The sequence below is a fragment of the Amia ocellicauda genome, chromosome 3 (genome assembly GCF_036373705.1).
Source record: "Amia ocellicauda isolate fAmiCal2 chromosome 3, fAmiCal2.hap1, whole genome shotgun sequence".
Lineage (NCBI taxonomy): Eukaryota > Metazoa > Chordata > Actinopteri > Amiiformes > Amiidae > Amia > Amia ocellicauda.
This window is the reverse complement of record NC_089852.1, coordinates 11,480,314-11,504,159: the sequence shown is the minus strand read 5'-3', so window position 1 is coordinate 11,504,159 and position 23,846 is coordinate 11,480,314. Positions and strand designations below refer to the sequence as shown.

Sequence of the window (23,846 nt, the reverse complement as noted above, 5' to 3'; positions counted from 1 at the left end):
AATCTGGGATCTGTAGTTATAAATAGTTATTCTCTTCTGTCACCTTTCACGGATAAGTTGAGCCACTGAAACCACATTTCCCAGAGTGCACTGCTGCTATATATTAATCGGTAAGGCTGGGCAGGTCTGTAGTGCTCATGTGGAGCGGAGCCGAGAGGAGCGGCTAGAGGAGAAGAAGCTCACCGAAAAGATCCGCCTCTTTCTAACGGGAGTTTAAGTAACATGGGATTAAAAGAAAACGGGACTCGGACATTTCTCATCCACTAATTCAGGTTGAAGCGTGCAAGTCAAGAGAAGCTCTTGCTGTAGTGAAGGTAAAGTTGCATGCAACTCCACTTAGTTTAAACTAAAGCAAGCACATTAACCGGCGCCACTACACGTTTTAATGTGTGTGTGTGTGTGTGTGTGTGTGTGTGTGTGTGTGTGTGTGTGTGTGTGTGTGTGTTTTTCCCACGCACCTTAAAGCAGTGACCTCCGTGCAGCCTCGCATCTGCTTAAGTTGAGTTGTAACTGAAAAGTTAATTGTCACTTTAAGTGCGTCTCAGTTCTCAAATAACTGCAACATGTAGAGAGACTGGGACGTGATGTTGAATCATTATAACGTTTATCCTGTTCATTTTGTAGCTATTCGTTTTGAATTGCATGGTGCAGTTACTATATGGTTAAAACGGAGTAAATCACAGGAACTGTTAAAATGTAGCCTGTACGTCACACGTGACCTAAACCAGCATTATCAAGGTTTTTGCGTTAATGCAGAAGTCTGCAGTGTTCATTATGTCATGCTTAAAAAATGTGTTTAACTCCTACTTTATTTAGGTGATGTTTTGCGTGGAACGACGGCGCTGTGTCACCGTCGGGATTGTGCTGTGGAGCTCCGTCAATTCCAGCAATCAGTCGTGCATCTTAGACTTAGTGTTCAACATTTCCTTCCTCGGATTGCTACATGTAACCAAATAACAAAATCCATGCTTTTTAGTCGTTCAAAATGAAGGACACGCATCGACAGGCCAAGCATGGCCTCTCGGAAAAAAGGGGAGAATTAGACTAATTTCAATATGAGCAGTAACTTTCAGTAGCTTTTGTGTTTCGTGTAATGACAGATGAGTTTGAGGCTCAGGTGTAATACCAGGAAAACGTCAACATCGTTCATATGTTTCTCTCTTGCTGTTATATAAGCACAAACTACTTATAACTAACTAACTCTTACGTAAACCAATAAATGTAATAAGCAATTACCCCGATAGGCCTTGTTCATGTGTGCTGTTGGTAGAGGACTACACCTTACAGAGCAAAATAACACTGCAGATACTATTCGTATATAAAAAGTGAACTTTTATTTTTGAAACCCGTCATTACATCCACATGATACAGTTGATATTCACATTTGTACTCATTTCAGTATTCTATGTGGAGCGACGTATGTGATAATCTGTATGCCTGAGATAATAGATTTAAGAGTTTCAAGCAACATATTGAGGATTTTGTTTGAGTAAAAAGTCCACTTTACCTGACTTCTGTATGATCTGTACTTTACCACATTCCCGAAAGTCTTCGTATAATGTTACCTTCAAAGTCGATTCATTTAGATGTGCCTTTGTCCATTGAATGGCTTTGTAATGAAACATAATGCGCAAACCACAACGCCACAACCAACTAACCAGACAACATAACAAGCAACACTTTTTCAACATGATTTATTGCTTTGTGATCCAGTTTTATTTGTTAAATACGTGCCATTATTGCCTTGGTTACAGTTCCTCACTTAGTTAACGACTATGCACGATAATTGTTCTTGCATTGCTATAACGGGTGCTTTTTTTAAAATCGGTGAATTATGCATTTTCAATACAGCACGTCTTTAATTTGCATGGTGCCACAGTAGGAAACTGGTGTCCCACTTTGTATTAATATTATAAATCAGGGGTTGCACTCGACATTTTTCAAATTCATTTATTTATAATGGAGGCCTCAAGCCTTCATCAATGTCAGTGCCATTTTTGGTCCACTCTGTATTGAGACACCTTTGACAGATGATTGTACTGGCATTTTTAGTAAGTGAGCACAGATCTGTGTTTGTTTCCCTAGTCCAGTTTACTTGGTTATAAACAGTCCATGAACACAATGTGTCCATGTTGAATCTCTGCACACCTTTACAATAAGAACATAAGCTAATATCATTGATCAGTAGCATTATTTTATTCCACAGGAGTTGATGTTGTATTTATCCAACTTAGAAGACACGAATGAGGGCCACACTCTGAATGTCTCTTTGATGGGGGGCTTAGATACTGAACTTAATGTCTTGACGATCTCTGAAATTTGAAAGAATCACTGTATGGATTGGACCTCCGTTCTTTAATATCCATGAAATGTAATCCATTGTCCATTTAAAACAATGACTAAAGGCTTGTTAATGTGGAGGAAACTATTTAATTCCCTAATGTGAGTTTGAGTGTTATCACAACCATAGATTAGGCAATCAAAAATCATATCACAGTACATAATGTTACAACACTGATTTAGCATGGGTAAATACAAACTAGTAGAGAGAAACCAAATTGCTGAAAATGATTTGGACCCCATTGGCATATACGGAATAACCTGACATAGTGTGTTTGAGGCACTGCATACTTTTGTCTAGTTTGTGTTCAGATGGTGGTTAACTTTCACTCGGTTCTTCCTTTCTTAGTGACAGTTCTTACAGTAAGAGAAGTTTGTGGTGTGGAACATGAAAATAAGTTAATTTTGAGTTGCTTTTTTTGTGTGTGTGTCTCGGATTTAGTGGTTTGAGTTTTCTCAGGGCTGAATTAACAAGCTGCATATGCAGCACACACATTTACATCTGCCATGAGGGCAACTTCTGGGAGCTTAATATATTAAAAAAAAAAAGGGGGAACTGAAGTGAGCTATCCCTTGACAGGCTAGGAAATGGATCCCTAGTGGAGGTTTTCTCACATTTGTTCTGCTGCTCATTGGCCTTCCCACACAAAATGAGCAAAGCCACATAAACTAGTGTGTCTAGGCCTATGCAATGTCTGTGGTCTAGATTTGCATGCCGACTATAACGGCCATTGTAAGATAGCTTATACTGTATTTTTTTTGTTTAACACCTATTTACAGTACACTATAATGCATTCAGAATATATTCAAGGTCTATAGACTTCTTTAATGTATTTCTCAGTAACACCCACAACACATATGGCTCAAGATACCATCTTAATTTACAAGTTAAAGCTTATAATCTCTAGGTCTATATTGGTAGTTACATTTATGTAATACTTTTGTGCCAAACCTTTATACACTGGCTGGTACCTACTGGTGTTTGAAAACAATTGATAGGAAATGTCAGTTCTTGTTTAGCTATGACATATCTGGACAGACAATTAGTACTAAATCGAGTGACTATTTAATTGTCAGTAGTGGTTTCAGTTTTGGTTTCTCTTCTGGGAATAAAACAATTTGAATATGTTTTCACAAGGGAAACCAACTATATTTTTTGACTTGCCCCGTGTGTGATTGTGTGTCCTTTCTGCAAAGGCATATGTCAAGGTTTCGGTTTTGAGGTTTTAAACTCTTAAGCTCCTCCATTATTTCAGTACAATACATTGTTTTCAAACCTCTTACACTATGAATTGAGAAATTCTCTTAAATCCCTATCTAACTCATAATCTGTCAACACCCAGGAGAGTCATAGCCTAGTATGTGTGCCTCTCTCCTTTATTACCTTTAACCTCTCTAACACTACACAGAAACGGATATTAAGAAAGTAGTAAACTCACAATGCATATGGGAACATTTATTTACTGTGCAATATTGGAATAGTTATTTGTAAAAACTGTCACAATGAATGAAACCTGTAAAATAACCGGTAATAAAGTATTTGAATCTTTGATGCATTATTTAAGCATATAATGCATATTGATACTATCTGTTTATAAGAACAATGGCCCCCCTCCTTATTTTGCATCAATGCATGAGAACTGTTATTTGCCCTAATTTTCTCTTCATGAAGAATTTCAAATATCCCCTTTGCTAAGAAATAAATCTTGTGTTTAGGGTAGGGGTGTTTGCATTTTTCTGCTTTTTTGTACTTTGGGCTACACGTACCAAACATTTTCAGCAACACAAGTAGGAATAGTCTTAGTTCCTAATGTGAATAGTGTTATTTGGAGCGTGGAGCATCATAGTGACCTCTGGGTGGTATATGCCTTCTTGCCAAATTTGCTGCTCACGCACAGACTGACACTGGGGAAGAAGCTGACACTTGCACTGTGTATTTCCCTATCCCTGCACGTGCCAAATTGTTGGCAAAGGCCTGTCCCATTCATTCTCTAGAGCAACACAAAGCAATATTATAATGTAGCTCCTCATGCAAATTAAACTGGGCCTTTGGGATTCATGTGTTCCACTTATCTATATATACATATATTTTATTTGTATGTATTTATTTATTTTCAATAATCTTTCTTAAATATTTTACCTGGAAATCCTGTTAAATTATTTTATACTTGTCCTGAAACTTTTCATTTTCTAGCAGAAGGTCCTCCCAGGAGTTTGATAGGAAAAGCTTATTTCTGCTGATAGATCTGCAGATTAGTCCGAATACTGTAATTTATATGTCTATGTGTTCCAGTGAATGTAGAAAGTTATTATATTAGGTTTTGTCTCCTTTGTATCTTCAACTAGGAAAGGTCAAGTCAGCAATGTTCATATAATTTCTCTTCATATTTGTAATGAATTGTGACATTGTTTTTATTCTTAACAGGTGAAAAAGGGAAATGAGAAATGTCTGACAAAATGTCTAGTTTTCTACACATTGGAGACATTGTCTCTCTGTACGCCGAGGGATCAGTAAATGGATTTATCAGCACTTTAGGGTAAGTTTTTATTATTTGAGTTTGTTCAAAACTGGTTACCTACCCCATTAACCCTGAAATTATGTAAAAAGAAACTGGTTCAAGCTAGTCTATATTGCTGAAATGATTGTTGGTGCTTTTCAGTACTGAGGGGAGGTATGTGTTAAAATTCTTGCCTAATTTACAAAAGCTCCTCTTGCTCATCTCGTCTACCTCCTGCTTTATTCAGTTAGAGCCACTTATCTTTTGCTTTCTCTGCTAAGATCTCATCCACCAGGTACCTGTATGGGGTTTGCTTCTTTATCAATCTATATGCAGTGCTGAACATTGCAAAAACTGTACAGCAAATTGTAATAAATATAAAATACAGAGATACGAGTGCTGGAGGAGAAACCTGCAAAACGGGCTTAAATGTGACCGTAGGGCTTTTTGGCTCCCTGTATTACCTTTTTGTGTAAAATCAATGTGCCCAGTTACGCCCCTTCAGATTAATTTGACACTATCTCTATTAAGATTGCTCCGATCGATCGTCCGCCGATCATTATCGGCCGATAATCATTTTAAATAGTTTGATCGGTGGTCTCTATAAAGGCCTATCAGAAGAGCCGATCAGATTATGCAAAACTCGCGAGATTTTTCTACGCGCAGCTAAAATGGCTTCACTATATTGAGCGGTCTGGCAGTTCTACCAGGTGTCTGAAAAAGACAATAAATTTGCAATTTGCAACGTGTGTGCCAAGGAAATCCCACGAGGCGGAAAGCACCAAAAACATTTAAATACCACCAACCTCATCAGACATTTGAAGGTTAGTCACGCTATGGTTTAAGTTGTGCCTCTAAGAGAGTGTCTCTAAGAGAGGGAGTGGAATATGTTGCACATGTTTCCTGTCAATAAACAGTTGTCAATTAATGATACTTCATCATTTCTTCATTTTAATACTTAATATACATTGTTGTTAAGAATAGTTAAATAAATACATAATGCTACATGATAAATAGAAGGTTACAAATAGACCCCGTGATCGGTGGTCGGTATCGGCCGATACTGCTTCCAGTGATCGGTAATTGGTGATCGGCCCCAAAAATCCTGATTGGAGCACCCTTAATCTCTATTATAAATGCAACAAATGTATAAGGCCCAGCCTGCCGCATACATCAGCCAGTTTTTCACACCTCCTAATTTCCCCTGTAGTAGCACACTGCTGAAACATAAACATTTACTGCATTCTTGAGAGGGAATTTACATACAGTATTTTGGCTACAAGCAGTGCTTTCTAAGTCTCTTGGTGTAGGTTTATGATGCAGGGTGAAATACAATTGTGGATTCACCCAACCACAATCTGCAGGACCTTCTAAAGTACACTCGCATTTCTACAGGGATCCAGACTGGCAGAACATGCCATGCTCCAGTCTTTTTAAGAGTGAGGATTTTATTTTATTGATCTTGTTTTTCAAAAAGTGAATGGGATAGTTACTGAACTACCCTGACAAACAGTGTCCACACTTATTTTTGTTTCATATGAATATGCATTTTGTTTCCAGTTTACCCCTGTGCTTCCTTCCTCCTTGGTTGCGATTTTACTTATCTTTCACAGATACTCTGCTTATGGCCTTTTGTCCAGCTCAAAGAACTTGATGCAATCCATTATATTCTTGTATGGGTACCAATTGTAGAATATTTCACATGTATCTTTAAACTTACTGGTCCTGTTTTGTCAACTGACTTTTATCCCTCCAATTGTATTTTACAAAATAAATGTAACATTTGTTACTAGGTCTTGGATCCTTTTCTCAAAAACCTATTACCAAGAAACAGGAGGTAATTGCAATGTAGTCCTATACATTTATTATTGCCAAATGTAATCTTTGATTCTAGTGTTTAAAAAAGACTTAAACGGTGTGGGTGAGAAGAGACTGTGCTCTAGGATGAATGGGTGGCTTTTAAACACGCTTTCAAGATCACAGCTGGTAGAGTTGCCCACTCATCATTTAAGAATAAAAATAATGTATTATAGTTATTAGAAATGATGAAATTGAAAATGTTTTACTCTTAAAATAGTCTATTTAAACATAATCAATTGGTTTTCCTACCAGCTATATCCAGTGTGTTGAAATTGGCTCGGGCTAATAGTGATTTTACACCGAATCTTTGGTTAGATGTTACATGTCCCCAAGTCTTTTATTTTTAATGTTTATTACAATACCTATTTTTTAAGTTGTAAGTATATATTTTAAATGCAATGAAAGTAATGTGACACTTTTCATAGTTTTAATTAGCCCTCTTATATCTAGCCAGATCCTCAGATTTGGAGCTTTTAACACATCTGAGAGGATTAAATCAGGCTTTTGTTTTTATTCAATAGTCTAATCTCTAAATGTATATTACTCAAAATGACAACCACATTTGGTCTCATATCTTTCAATATGAATCAAACATCTAAGCAGTGATGGATTATCTTAAAGAATTGCCCGAGGGAGTCAGTGGGAAGTTAAACTGAACCTTGTAGCTGCTTAAATACTTGGGGAAACGTACATGAAAAAGAAGGATACAGAGGCTTAAATCCCATGCTTGTTTTTAACATTGGACATTTTCATAAATTGTCTGCTGTGCTGACTTTACCACATTGTTTCTTGGAAAAGCAATCCCAAATACCAATCCCTGTCATGTCATCATAGATGTATAAATGGCCTATAGAGATTTTCTGAAGAGGGAGAAAACTGGTGTATATTTTTCTCAGGGGCATGTCATATATGTTGTCCACTTTAAATGGATTTTGGATTTGGCCAATATCCAAGAAATGATTTATCAAAAGTCAGGAAAAATGATTTATTTGTAAACCTGAGCCTCACCCAAAACTACACACACCCTACCGCCATTGTTATTTTAATAAATATCTTTCCTTCCTAAGGCAAATGGTTCTGCCATTAGATTGTATTTAATGTTATGAAAAGTGTTAGATCCTTTTCTACAGAATATGTTTAAAGCTGTTTAATAGTTATCACTTTGAACTCCAGCTAACAATCCTGGAATAAAAAAGACTAGAAACGAAATCTGTTTAATGCCATTGTCACTGAAAGGAATATGAATATATATATATATATATATATACAAATGGCAATGTTCTCTTAAAATTAAATTAACAATACAATATTTTCCCTCTGCACACATAGGTAATTATTCACACTAGTTTTTTCCTGCTGACAGCAATTTTACTTTCCTCCTCTCATGAATTCAGTCTTTCATTACTCTCAGGGTGCTTTTGATAACACACTGCCCTTTCACTCAGTTCTGTAATTGCACGCTCTTCTTTTCATAAAATGTAACATTAATTCTCATCATAAATAACAACCACAAATCAATCATTGTAAAAATAAATTAGAATAAGGGAGAATAAAGTAAAAATATAAAAATATGCATGTTTTAGCTATACATGCATATACATGTTATATGAGCAGTGTCACACACAAATAGAAGTCCTGCTCAATGCTCATACAGTCGATCCAACAGTGGCAGGTTATAGTGGAGGCACCACAGCACAGCTGCATTTGTATTTAATACGTATGTTAAACGTATTGCAATACGAATCACAGCCAAAACATGATGTAGGATTTGAAACTGTTTTATAAATACCATGTATAGTTTGTTTTATCCAACATTTCCTGAGAGATTTTCTGAGTGTTTTTCACCAATTTTCTTTAGATGTTTTACTGTGATCTGAGATTGCTCGTCATTTGCATGCTGATATCCAGTCAACATCTTCAGAGAACATTTACGGTTTCTTTATTTCAATTGCTATTGTACATTTTGAAAAGCGATTTTAATTAACTTTTAAGTTCTAATGCACCTCTTTACTGTTAGTATATGGTAATCTCCAGTCAAGCTGAAAATAAACAATCAAAACCATGGACACTCCAATGCAGCACAGCTTTCAAAAATACTTTCTATTGGTTATGGGAGTTTTAGTAGAACACATGTTTATTGGATTATGAGCCCTGTGTTTCTCGGTGGGGGTGTTTGTTTCATCATGGCACTCGGTAGTATGAGCGTGGCGCAGCTGCACATGAGAATTAATGATGGAGTCAGAAGCTTCCAGAGAAATCTAAAGCACCATAACTATGTTACAAAAAAAAAGGTTAATTGTAATAACGACTGTTAAAACAAAATAAACGTATTTATTTATTGTCTGAAGTCTGTCGAAGGATTTTATGGTCGTATGAAAAATATTTAGCCAATCTTTTAAGAAAATATATTTGCGTTATCGGTGGAATATGTGCCGATACAGATATTTCTGTAAAAGACCAATATCGGCTGATTAATATATGTGCTGCAATAGATGTGTTGGGCCCTAGTTTAGAACAGCAAGATTTGGCAAGTTAATGTAATTTTAGAAGAGTGTGGAAAGATAATATCATTGTATACCATTTATCCCTCGATAAGGGATTCTGACTACATTTTACAAGCATAAAGCCTGTAACGTATGTGGTCTGTTTTGTAAAACAAAACTGATACAACCTAGCACAGATTTAATTGAATTGGAATACTCCTTATCCTGCCAATTCAACTTTTTTTTTCCTTTTTATAGTTTATACAGTAATATGTACAAACTTTATTTCCTGATGGCCCAGGCCTGTTTACATCCATAATGAATATTGTGGTCTATGGTTTCCTTTGATTTGTTATCCCTGCTTATATACAGGGCAAACCAGAAGCACTAGCAGTTCCCACTGCCTCACTTTCAAGGTTATTTCATATTTTTTTTAGATACAGTATGAATATACTGTTAAGCAGTTTACATTGTATGTGTTACAGTAACATGTTTCATGATGTACTGTATGCTTGATGGGAAAGTTCTTAGTGGCAAATTGGTCCAATAATAAACCAGCAAATTCACCTTCAGATAAAATGGTTGCGATTTCAAATTCAATTTTTGACAAAAAAGATCAGATTTAAAATTATTTTGAGTTTTTTTTTGTGGTAGGTTTGTTCGAAGATGGATGCATTTAATTGTATTTCTCTCTCCCATTTGTTTCTCCTTAGTCTTGTTGATGACAGGTGTGTTGTACAGCCAGAGGCAGGGGATCTCAACAACCCTCCCAAGAAGTTTCGAGGTAAGTGCTGGCATATCTTTGTGTAAAAGAGTTTTCCCTTTTGTTAATGTTACTTCACTAGGCGTCTCCCAACACAAGCTTTTGGTGTTGTCTTCAGTAGTTCATCCATATTTGTTGTATGAAAGGAGCACAAACATTAACATAGGTGGATATTTAAATAAAAAAAATGCAGTTGAATCCAAGAAAAGCAAAAGAAAGCAGAGCTAATACAAAAGAACAATATCAGTAGTTATTGTTTGAGATGAGAAAGATAGTAACATGTTTTCCTAGCTTCACATTATGATGGCAGGCAGAGTTGGTGTTATGTGAAGTTTTTTTTTTTTTTTTTTAAATCTAATTAAGGAATTGTGTAAGAGCACTATTCCAGCAAACGTGGGTGTGGCAGCCTGCTTCCATCAATTCAAAATGAGGAGTCAGGTCATTGGCTTTGAAAAGCCCCATATCTGATTGCAGCGCAGAGAGGGGAATGTCATTGTGTAGTAGTGAGGTAGGTTCAAAGGCACTTTTTAGATACAATCCCAAAAATGTTATATCTCTGGGGTAGAGATCAGCCAGAACGACATGTATATACTGTGTTTTAACTGGACAAATTTGTATTTCACATGCAAATAATGAATAGTGGTAATCTGATCATTGTTTCATGCTCTACAGGAAGCCACAACTTTAATGATGTACAGTGATTAACAACTGCACTGCAGATTAAAACTGTATCTGGGATTACAACTTGGTGTTTTTGTATAGTTAGGTCAAGTCTGGTATGAACTTTAACCTGGCTCGCTCTGTAAATGCGGTGGCCGGTAAACTGTTTGCATTCCAATAAAAGCTAAGGGATCACATTTAAATGGTACTCAAAAGCTTGGCTTCTCTCTGTGAATCCTCATGCAAATGCAAGCTCCTTAGTAGCCTTGTTTATAAAGGCAAATCGGATCACGTAGTACGGTATTGTAAAACAGCTTTTCTCTGGGTAATTGCTGGGTCAGGAAAAACAAAAATGTCTAATGTCTATTCATGAGAACCACAGGGTCTTCTGGTTTTGTTTTCCATGGGACTCTTACTTTCATAATGAAATGGTTTGTTTTAACAAACTATTTAATTAGTCCCTTTGAAAAGTTGAGGATTGAAAAGGGACCTTCTGGACTGTGGAATTATAATGCATTACCACTAATAATATTAAAGGCTATATTTATGTCCAGTCTTGAGCACATTTTGTTTCTGTAAGGTTTCAAAGCTTGTCTGTCACAGCCTTGTAAGAAACAGGAGATACTTTTGTACCATTGCGTGTGCACTTACTTGAAAGGGAGAGGGGTTAACTTTGTAAGAAGGCATCATGTTTGTTTCTGAAACACGGGCCTATTGGGATTCGATCAGCCTGCATGGCTGGTGCTCTGCTGCTTTTGATTGTATGTCTCCGTCTCCACCTGGGGGTCTGCTGTCAATTTGGAGGCTGTAATTGCGATTGCTTTCATATCACATCTGCTTGTGACATGGGTAACCGGCTCTCTTGTTCACTGCATGTATTTCACAGGTTGAGAGAGAGAGGATGGCAAGAAATGTATTTACTTACCAGTATTTACTTTTGTGTTGGGAAATATTCACAGATCTGAAAGAAATGTAGTTGCACTCTATTTATGAATATTATTAATTCTAATCCTTTTTCAGGGAGCTTTATCATTTATTACTTTTTAAAAGCCAGTTTTCTAATGCATTTTTATAATGAAATGCTGGATTTAAATTAGTTTACCAGGAAAATATTAGTGAAGATCGCATGAACCTTGTTGCTAAATTGTAGCTAAGGTCTTGGAATGGTAATGAAGCTTTGCTGATGCTAATTATCCTGATTTCATAGACTGTCCTAGATTACATTTTAATTAAAGTGATATTCTGCTCCATTGCTATCAATTAGTGCAGCACTGCAAGATGTTTTTTGTAGATATATTGTGTACAATTGTTACTTGGTGAAATTACTGTGGTACAAATGTCCCTTTTTAGTGGATGCAATGAATAGACAAGAATTCAATGGTTTGTTCCTAAATTAAAGTCTGGTATTACAGTCATTTAGTGGATGGGATGGGTTACATATACTGACTTCCTGTGACATTACAAGAATTCCCATATACACTCACCTAAAGGATTATTAGGAACACCATACTAATACTGTGTTTGACCCCCTTTCGCCTTCAGAACTGCCTTAATTCTACGTGGCATTGATTCAACAAGGTGCTGAAAGCATTCTTTAGAAATGTTGGCCCATATTGATAGGATAGCATCTTGCAGTTGATGGAGATTTGTGGGATGCACATCCAGGGCACGAAGCTCCCGTTCCACCACATCCCAAAGATGCTCTATTGGGTTGAGATCTGGTGACTGTGGGGGCCAGTTTAGTACAGTGAACTCATTGTCATGTTCAAGAAACCAATTTGAAATGATTCCACCTTTGTGACATGGTGCATTATCCTGCTGGAAGTAGCCATCAGAGGATGGGTACATGGTGGTCATAAAGGGATGGACATGGTCAGAAACAATGCTCAGGTAGGCCGTGGCATTTAAACGATGCCCAATTGGCACTAAGGGGCCTAAAGTGTGCCAAGAAAACATCCCCCACACCATTACACCACCACCACCAGCCTGCACAGTGGTAACAAGGCATGATGGATCCATGTTCTCATTCTGTTTACGCCAAATTCTGACTCTACCATCTGAATGTCTCAACAGAAATCGAGACTCATCAGACCAGGCAACATTTTTCCAGTCTTCAACTGTCCAATTTTGGTGAGCTTGTGCAAATTGTAGCCTCTTTTTCCTATTTGTAGTGGAGATGAGTGGTACCCGGTGGGGTCTTCTGCTGTTGTAGCCCATCCGCCTCAAGGTTGTACGTGTTGTGGCTTCACAAATGCTTTGCTGCATACCTCGGTTGTAACGAGTGGTTATTTCAGTCAAAGTTGCTCTTCTATCAGCTTGAATCAGTCGGCCCATTCTCCTCTGGCCTCTAGCATCAACAAGGCATTTTCGCCCACAGGACTGCCGCATACTGGATGTTTTTCCCTTTTCACACCATTCTTTGTAAACCCTAGAAATGGTTGTGCGTGAAAATCCCAGTAACTGAGCAGATTGTGAAATACTCAGACCGGCCCATCTGGCACCAACAACCATGCCACGCTCAAAATTGCTTAAATCACCTTTCTTTCTCATTCAGACATTCAGTTTGGAGTTCAGGAGATTGTCTTGACCAGGACCACACCCCTAAATGCATTGAAGCAACTGCCATGTGATTGGTTGGTTAGATAATTGCATTAATGAGAAATTGAACAGGTGTTCCTAATAATCCTTTAGGTGAGTGTAAATAAAAACTTCTAAAGATCAACTAAGAGACAGACCTACTTTTATAGTATGCAGCATGTGTCCTTAAAGCATGCTATAGATATAAATAATATTTTAACCATTCAGCATGATTGATTTTTGTTTATTCAAAATTAATGTTTTAACATTTTATTACAATGTTATAGAAACTTTAACTGAGGTCCCCGGTTTTGAAAGACTAGATATTTACAACATGTTGAATGAGGAGACAAGCAAATTAACTTGTACATTTTTTTTTCTTCCCTCTAATACTCTAAGGAAATGAGAAATACGCAATGGATGAAGCGATTTACTCCTCCAACTTGTTTATATGGTTAATTTGATGACCTTCGGACTCATTAATATATTTATGTTGTTAATCCTTTTTTATCAATTCATTTTATATCCTACTGACAAAGCAAGTTAGTAACTCTAAGACAGAAACTTTGATGTCTTTACTTGCATAGTCACCGCTATTGTGCACTGCACAGAAATGTTAAATCCCATGCTTTGTGAAATTTTCACTGTGCTACCTACAAGTCTGAACCAAATCTTCTCCAGTTGAAGAAATGCATCATGTCTTAAAGTTTTGCAATAGGCAAGGTCCGGAATCATTTATCCAGTTCAGTTTACAGCCGTATCAACAAAGTTGAGAAAGCTACAGCATCTTTCTGTAACATAGTTGGCACCAATGGATCGAGCACATGAAAAATCGCTAGACAGGGCTTGACATCATGGGACTTTAAGTACTTGACATTAGATTGAGAAACCGGATGTCCAAAATGAGGCCAGTCCTTGGACAGGTACAACATGTGAAATAGGCTCTTTGTTGGTACAGTCACAGGCTGGGGCCATAGCTAGATAAAATCTGGGTGCTGGAGAACTTTGAATTCTGTTGAATTGTCTACATATTGATTTGGGTATGAATCCCATGAAGAATTGTAAAGTGCTTTTAATTGAGTCCAATGGATATGGTTGGTTAGCTTCACACATGTTGATATCACTGTTTTTAAGTCGAGATTACCATTTTATGAAGTCCATAATTGATTAAATTGGTAGATTTTTTTTTATTTTATTTTTAATAGGGTCAAATGTTGGTAGTACTGTAGCAGTAGTGCTGCTGTCATTTCTGAAAACTGCTCTTCGACAGAACTAAACCAAGTTTCTGTAAAGGAAACGTGCCTTAAAATAAAGGCACAAAGTCTGTGTTCTATAAATGAGAGCCAATAACTTAAATAGGCAAGGTTTATGGTTGCCTTAGGTCTTAAAAATTTAGCCAAATTCTGTTTTCTGTGGGGAAATGCAACTTTCACTTCTCTTAAAATACCTAAAGCATGGCATAAGGTCACCCACAGGCTTTGTTTGGCTTTAATGCAGGCAAAGCTATGTAATGGTGTGTCTGACGTCTTATCATAGCTTGTGCCATCAGATTCCATTATGAAACATTAAACGCAAATGTTGAATATAAAATAGCCTCCCTTTATAAAATAAGCTACTCCCTGTGTCTTGTAAAACAGGCACTTAGCAGTGTTATGTAATCAGATTAAGAGTTTCTTTCTAAACAAGCTAAGCACAGACAAGAGTGTGAAATGGACTGAGGAGTTGAACTTTAAAATCTTTCCAAACATTTTAAGAGGTTTTTTTAATTTGGGGTGGGGGGGAATTCCCCCACTGTAAACTGTTTCCAGCCCTTCTGCGGCCCTCACGGTCCCCTACATTTCTGCGCAATTCGATTGTAAATAAACCCGAAAGCAACTCGGTATAGCCCTTTTGGTGCAAGACATTGCTGTTGATCTTTAACTGGGAAACTTTCTGGTCTTGTGCCAGCATGCTGGAGCTTGCAGGGCCTCCTCAGAGAAGTATGTGTACGATTTCCTCCTAATGTAAGCACTGGTGATTAGGCATACTTGCATCTCTAGGGGGATGTTTCCCAAGAACCTGCTGGAGTGCCCACTGTCGCAGTTTGTACCTTGGCATTCCTTGTAGGAACTGATCCTGCCTGCTCTACTGGAGGAATGGGTAACTGGAGCTGACCTACATCTGAACCAAACACTGCATGATAAAGGTGTCCTACTAATTAGCCACAGATAGTCAAGTACTTGTTTGAAATAAATCCATGGCCTACTTTTTCTTTCCTATGGTATTTTGAGCCATTCTTCACTCCAATTCTACTACAGTGATCACCACCTGTTAAGATGGAGCTGATTGCAGGTCTTATCCTAACTGGAGATTATTTAAATACAATTTCCAGATTTATTTTCTGATTCAGATTTACTTATTTTTCTGCTTGATTTAGCAAAAATTAGCTTAAATCTGTTTTACAATGCCAGACAGACCAACTGGATAGCAACTTGCTTTCATCTTGGTGTTTTTTTTTTTTTTTTTTGGCAAGTCTCCATTTTCACTTCAGGAATATATTGTTCTAAGCTTCTTTAGTTAAAAAAAAAAAAAAAAAAAAAAAAAAAAATTCCATCACTGTTCTTTCAGGAAAATTGATGGGGCATTTATTTTCTTAAGCACATTCTTCATCATCAACTAGATCACAGTTTCGTTTACTATATGAAACTAAAAATCAAATTTGTTTGTTTATTTGGCTTAGAGCTTGTCTGACTGTGGTGTAACTTTATTTTTTACAGATACTACACTTCATATCTTACTGCACTTTGATAGTAGATGCATGTAAGCTGTCCGTAATTTATTTGCACCTTTTGAAGTAAGAGATCTGAGGCAGCCGGATCAAACTGTGGTTTTGCTTTTATGTATTTTTATTGCTGAGCAAAACCTCTGAAACCAAGAAGCACTTCATTTTAATACCAATAATTACTTCTAGAGACTGTCAACATTTCCACTTTTGGTCAGGGGAAGATCCAACTCCCTAGAAGAATTAGTTTCACCTTCTCGCGCAGTGATTTAAATACAAACAAACAAAAGAAAAATGATCAAACTGATAGGCAAGGGTCTTATTTCCATGTCTCATATTTTAAAGTTGTTGCTTTTAATGGGGAAATATTTATATGTATCCCTTTTAGTATTTACTACTGTTCTTTATCATCATAACTATTCTTACTATCATTCTTATTATAGTTTACAATAATAGTATACATATTTTATTTTGACCGTATGCATTAGCAGTTAAAATGCTCTTCTCTTGTTATGCATATGGGTGTTTAAAAAAGTAGTTTTAGGAAGAGTTTGAGTGTAATTGGGATAGAGATTGATGCCTCATACCTTCCAGGCAGCTCTCTGTTCTGATGAGGAATCAGATACTCGCTGGTGTTTCTGTACAGGGCAGAACCAGCAGTCTGGCAGCGCTGATAAAAGGAATTAGGACAGTTTAGTTACCATAGTTTCTGTGTAAAGTTTGACCTTTGTTGGTTCAGCTATTGAATTGGGGGAATGATGAAGGGGTTGGATTTGGGAGAAATTGAAATTCTGTGCTCTGAAGCTGGTGTTATTTGAAGCCAATTGCTACAGGGAAAGCAGAAACGCACGACATCAGTTACATTTATATGTGTGCAGTCTAAATGATCTATAAACCATAAAAAAATCGGTATCAGATCTATCCTTGTGAAGTGGAGACCTAGGATTTCTGTGGTGTTGGTGTTAAGGACCTGTGTGGTATAGTAAGCATGCCAAAGCTAGTCACCTCATGTATATGTAAGAAGAGACTGTTGTAATGAAGCCAGTGGTAGTAACTAGAAATTAGCCCTTTCTATCACTGAAAGTAGAGTGCACTGAGTGCTTATTAAATGGCTAAAATAATTCACAGATTTTTCAAGCCACTTAAGAAATTATTTGATTCCTAAATAAATAAATACATACATTTTTCAATGCTATCAGTTATCCCTTCAGCAATATCAGTGACAGTGTAAAATTCAATAAGTGCTTATCACACCACCAGCACCAGCCTTCAATGACACCGATGGATCTTAGTATTCATGTGGTTGCCACCACAGTGGCTTCACCAAGCCACTTAAATCTCAGAGCACATAACCCTTTGTCCAATGGTTCTGAGACGTGCTCTATGACAGGAGTCTCCAACTGGTCGATCGCGAGCTACCCGTGGCTCGCCAAACAATTTTGGAAATAAATGCACGCCTTTAGCCAGGGCCAGCTTGCCCATTGAGCAAGTGCGCAGCCGCACAGGATGACAAGATGTGGGGCCGGCGCCATCTCCAAGTTTACCAACCTGTCAAAACCAAGGTTACGTTATGTATGTCCAGCCTCCTAAAGGCAAGTAAGCAATCAGGAGCATATATGTCCTGCCCCCAGAGCAGTTCTGTCTTAACAGAGGTGGTTTCCAAAACCTCACTGAACTGATTGGTCACTTACTTCAGCTTGAAGGCGGGATTAAGCTGAGTGACAGTCCAGAGAGCCTTTGACAAGTTACAATTATTTTAAAGAAAAAGCCGGGAGAAATGCTGTGAACATCGTTCAAAGCGTTCATAATCGCCAGACAGACCCCAGTGCGATATATGGAGGTCTGACCCACACCATTCCAGTGGCCTTGAGCTTGTCCCATTTAATGCACTGATGACACTTGACAATCAGATCGGGTGCACTGTTGCAAGCGTGGAGCGCAGCTTTTCAAAACCAAAGCAGATTAAAAACTGATTGCTCCACGATGACTGAGCAATGAGTCAATGGACTGCAGACCTCTACTGACCACGAACTGGCTCAACAGCTGAATTTAACGGAGTCTGTACGCACCTTTGCAGGAGAAAAGCCAAGCGGGTCAACTTTCATTTGTTGTAAGAATATACTTTTGCTTTCTTGCTGTCTGATGAATGCTTTGTGGGGTCATTTTATCTTTTTGCCGTATCAGTTTTGACTTTCTTGACCTGTAGTGCTCTGGGTATGAGCACATGTTATACATTAGATGTATTATTATTATTTGTAGTTGAGGAGGTAAATAAACCGTGGCATAGTTTGCGAAATGCACATCGTGTAAGGAAAGGGTGAAGGCTGTGTACTTGGTGCGGGTTTAAACGTATCCAGTATTCTTGATGGAAGACTTTTCAGGATGAAGGACTACATGTCTGATGCAGTGAGCAATGACCTTCAGATTAGGCTAATCATATTTTGTTCACTCCAGATCTCAGTAATCCGACATGCGAACTCCCATATACTATTCAATCAAATCTACATTTCCATTATCCCACCCCTGATTAACCACGATTGGCTAAAAATGCCAAATGTAATACAATATCTGCCAATTCATTTCCAGCAGTATTGCAAACCTGAATATCAATATGCACATTGCGCTCTGTCTGAACTCGAGAAGAGGAGGAGGTGATTTCTGGCACTAGCAGAGCTAATGTTAGATGTGTTTTAAATGTGCCTTTAAATCTGTGCATGCAGTGCCATGCCCCTGATGATGAATACAATAAAAAGTAGCATGAATAAATGGCAGTTCACGCTGAACATGAATAGTATGGAAATGCCCGTTTCCTGTCCTTGATTCAAGATGCATCTTGGTTACTTCACAGATGATCACCTTTTCTTGTGCATTCCTCACAAAACTGCATTAGTCCCTGGCCTTGTACAAATGACTGTCTGCCATCCACCAACCATGCCTTGCACACTCACAAGGTAGTTGCTTGTAAACATGTCATGTAATAGCCTCAATCGGCTTAATGGGTCCTACATCAAAGTACTTCTGAAAGTGTCAGACATCTGTGGTTTTCTCCATCCTGCAGCCTACTGATACCTGTGTGACGGGTACTTTTTACAGATTACTGAGAAACATACAATACTCATTTGATCTTTTTTAGTTCTGGCCTATGTGGGTGGCAAATGCATTTTGAAGCAGTGTAGCACAGGTCTTGTACAAAGCTGCACATGCATTCTATTTACTTGTGTATGGAAGAAAGTATACTGCTAAAATTAGTTTAACTGAAAATTAAATCTCCACCCAAAGAAAAGATGCTGAAAACGTCATTAATTCTTCAATGGGATATTATTCCAAAACCATTTGAATCATTTTGTTGAATGTAGGCCTCTGCTGTTCCACTCCCTTTCTGGAATTCAGATCAGACTATTGAGAACATATTGACTTATAATTCCCAAATGCCACACTTTACAAAAATGTCATCAACTTGATGCACAAGTGGCCTTACATTCCTCTACTAGAACTCTGACCCTTTGAATGATGCCAAAACATACATTTATAAAACCCCACATGGTCAGTGGTTTTAACACCATTAATTTGTGTGACGAGAAGGAAGACGTATTAAATTTTGAAAGGATTGCATTGTGTGTGCACATGTTATGTTTTGGTTCAATTTGTTTTTAAAGCACAATTGAGAGATCTTTACCATTCACTTGTTTTTAAAAACTGTCAGCTCATGTTTTTTGGGGAAACATACTTGTTGTTAGTTACATAATGTATCAAAGTACAGTAGGATTGTTGAAGACTGTTTGTGCATGGTGTTCTGCAGTGCTTATATAAAGAACCTTGGATTTTCATTTTTGACCTCCTGAAGATTGTCATCAGTTGGACTGTCTACATTGCGTTTCATAAGAATTCGGTAATGCAAGTGTTTTACTGTTTTGACTCCAGTGTAGTTTGGGAGAAAGGGACACCATACTGATGTCCTATGAAATTACACTTTTAAAGGACTGGCAACAGGAATGATTATCTGAAAATGGTATTTAATTACATCTGTACAGTGGCTGCATGTTTTTGTAATGGAACTGAAAATAGTCATCACATTGGCATAGGGCTGGGTGGTATACCATAAAAGAACTATATACCGATATTGGTTTACAGACCGGTTTGGACTTTTACTATACCTTCATATCGGTATTTTAAAGTTTTCTATGCTAAATTGAATAATTTACTAATTTCCGTGTCATTCAGTCATAGCATTCAGCTACCAGTAAACTTGATTGTGTTTGCGTATCCCACAACTTGCTGCACCATCTGCTTGAAACTGTGCTGTCTGACATGAGATGCATCTGATCAAAGAACGCTGATAGTGTTCGTGTAACACAGATTTCTGCAGATCTGTACAGCTCCAACTAATGGGATCGATTGGATCCTGCAGAACTGCGCAAATCTGCGCTACAAGAACATGACCACCTTTCTTCACAAACCCTGCAGAAATCGATGTAACTGGATGACTTAATTTATTATTTTTATATTTTAGTTTTTATTTAAAAAAAATAGAATTGCCAGTCGTTTAAGTAACAAGTTAATTGTGCATCATAAGTTTACATTATATTTTTTAAAATAATGTATGTAATTATTTAATAAGGCATTGACAATGCTAAAGTGTCGATCTAGAATTCTATATCTATGGTTTTGACAATGCTGTTCACAGCTTCATTGTGTAATGAAAGTTGACATTCGCCTCCGTTCTTGAACGTGACCCTTGTTTTGGAATGAATGCAGCCTCAGCCAAATATCGAAAATAAATTCCATGTTTATAGCATGTTGACATAAACAAGTAAACGTGATCAATGCACAATGAATGAAGACGAGATGGAGGAGAGTAGTGGGGGTGAAACTTCACAGCAATGTGACCCCACTGAATCTTTCCTGAAGAAAGGTGCGTCGTTGATAGTGTGGCCATGATTTGGTTTCAAGACAACTGACACAACAGGGCAATGTAATTCAATGTCAGTTGTATCCTATTATTTTTGCTTTACTAACCGTATAAAATGGCCATTAAAAAATACCATCATACCGTCAAAAATCTGAAAAATACAGTGATATTGTATTTTGGCCATATCGCCCAGCCCTAAATTGGCAGAAAGACAGCATTTGTTTTGCAACTTAATATTTGACAGGAATGATAGGATTATTAATGTAAATTTGAGACTGACCTTATGTATATAAATTAAAGGTAATTGAGATTTAAATTGTACTTCAGTTTAGAAGTTAGCAAGGAAGTGGATAGCTGTCCCATTGAAGAATTACCAAAGTTGTAATTTTTTCTGATCTGCACTGTTTTTTGAGGGTAGCCACATTAGTTAATGTTTTGGTTTAAAACGTAGCCATTACTTCCTCACTAGTGTGACAAGTAGTAATCTGCTAACTGTCTGTGAAGTAAAACCATAGCTTCAGATAGTCTTAAATTCACTACAGTTGTTGCTATAAAAGATTTTATAAATGGATATTTCCAGTTGGATTAAATAACATCTTGTCATGAACCGGTAATTAAAGAAGGCAGTGTTTGCTTTTAGGTTGGTTGTGGGCTTTTGGGAAGGCAGTTGAACATTTTCTGTGAGAGGAGTTGTTAAACACCTGCGTTGTCATCCTGTGCAAACGGTATATCATGATAAACTAGTGGTGGATGACAAAAAATATTTTAACCTACAGTTAACCTGTAGTGGTGGCATTAACATTTTAGTGAATAGTGAAACCTGAATGAACATTTTTTTTTTTTTGTTTGAGCCTTTGTGGTCCTTACTGGACCCCTCCCACGCAAGAGCATTTTTGATAATGGTGCTTACAAAATGGAAGCTACATGCAAAAACCCCACTCTTATGTGGACTCTGTTGTCTTACAATGTAGAAGACCTAGAACACAATTTTAGCAAGTCTCTTACAATATATTTTATTTAAGAAACCTAATATTGCATGGCAATGGTATAATTTCAGGATAGAGGTTTTGTGATCCAGTTTGCCTACTTAACTGTCCAAAAAAGAAAGAGAAAATCAATTGCAACATAGGCAGAAAATTAGACGGTCTTGGACTTTTTTGGGCTATCTTCCTCTACCCTGCCGCCCTCCATTACCAGCACTCCCTCTTTTCCAGCAGTTTCTGCTCCGATCACAATGCAAGCTCTGCCTTCCCATTTGAGGTTAAATCATGTAAATCTGCGTTTACTAGTTTCTGATTAACAGGCAGCCTTCCTTGGACACTGGCTTGTTCCTTCTTTCCTCTCTCACTGCCCTTATTTGGTAACACTGCTGCAGCTGGAGATGAAGGGAAGGGGGGAGGATGGACAAAGTTTTCCTTTTTTTCCCCCTCTTCTTGAGAACAAGATCTTGTCTGATCTTTCTAGACAGAGAGGAAGCAAAGGGTATAGGGCAGGAAATTTAGCTTTTTCTATTTTCTGGAAACTTAGACTTGCTTGCCATTTACAGTGTTATCTGTCAAATTAACTTAGGCCTAATCATTTGAAATGAGTGTGTAAATAAAATAAATATGATTAGGTGGTGCACTGTCTGTTTTCACTTAAATTACTAAAAGTACAAATGAAGACTAAAAGAAAAAAAAAACAGAATCCATTATGGTTGCTACTTTGTATCATTATATAACACTTCAGTGCTCCATAATGCCACAATGCCAACATACTCGATCTGGTGTTTGCTAGCTGCCATGGAACTCATCTTGTATGTACCAAGAAAATGTACTGATGTTAAGTCCTGACATTTAGTGACACCACAAAAGCAGTATTGTGTGAGGGGGTTGGGAATTGAGGGTAAAATATTCTTATTGCCATGACAAACGACGTTTCAACGAAAAGTTAGTGCAGAGTTACAGATGTGTTTATGGACAATTTTACTAACCTGTTGTGAGCTGGCACCAAGGAAAGAATGAGACAAAAAAGAAATTAATTAAAATGTTTGAACAAGTGCACAAGCACTGACACATGGGCCTGAAACAACAACTCCAGAAAACATCAGTGTTCCAAACACGTCTCTACGATGACTGCTCCAGTCTCTCTACCCCGACTCCCCTGTTAGCACAGACTCCTTAGAAAGCATGACAATGCAGCAATTTGCAGTCTCATGTATGGTTGGACAATCTGTCAATTTAGCCTCCGAGACCTAAAACCTGTTATGTCTTGGCGTATCTGTGGCAGGGGAGATCACTTTTTTTCCCCCTGTTGACAATAAGATGTCTATATTGCTATAAACGGAATGGGAGTTTAAGTTTTGCCTTCTAAGGCTGGAACAATTTGATCACTGTCCTTTTCTGTAGATCCTTAATAAACGGAGGTATTCTGAAAAAATACTGTAAATGTTTGATTGCTGTAAGTCAAAGGTTAACCCAGATGGCCTGCAGATCCAAGCAGCTTGATTAGTAAAATTGAACGAGAGGCAGTGGAGACCAGCTCGGTTGCAGGCCGAGTAAACTAGTCAGACCTGAGGATAGCACAGCAAGTTAAATGGTTAATCTTCCTTAAGTGAAAAGAAACATTACGCACAGGTTTAGTTAAGTAAACCATATTGAAACCCCTACCTGATTTTACTGAGCATGGTTTTGACTAGATTCAATAAAGACCAATGCAATGTAGGAGTTTTAAAAAGAAATATTAAAAAATGTATACATCTCCTAACCACAGTACCTAAACATTAATTAAGAAGTCTTTGTCATTTTGTAAACTGAAGATGTCAAACAGTTTAACAGTGAGAGTTTGTGTGCAAGTGCAAATACTTGCTTTTGAAAGAATGTGTGAAGTGTGTGGAATAAAGTTGAAGTGCTAAATAGCTCCTTCTGCTTTATTTCCTCTTTTATTGCTGTCAGCCAGCATGTGCAGGCTAATTGGAAGTGAATTGTATATACCCCATTAGGGGTGCTGTTTTCAG

At 37.5% G+C, this 23,846-nt stretch overlaps 1 protein-coding gene across 5 annotated transcripts in view; it reads left to right on the top strand.

The window, feature by feature from the left end:
- The first annotated feature begins 142 nt into the window (after positions 1-142).
- itpr1b (inositol 1,4,5-trisphosphate receptor, type 1b) overlaps positions 143-23,846 on the top strand; it is a 144,618-nt gene continuing 120,914 nt past the window's right edge. For all 5 annotated transcript variants that reach the window (XM_066698146.1, XM_066698145.1, XM_066698144.1 and 2 more), the window contains exons 1-3: positions 143-314; positions 4,766-4,877; positions 9,895-9,965. In XM_066698146.1, coding sequence (XP_066554243.1) covers positions 4,786-4,877; positions 9,895-9,965 — 163 coding nt within the window. In that variant the 5' untranslated portion in view covers positions 143-314; positions 4,766-4,785. The remainder of the gene's footprint in view (positions 315-4,765; positions 4,878-9,894; positions 9,966-23,846) is intronic.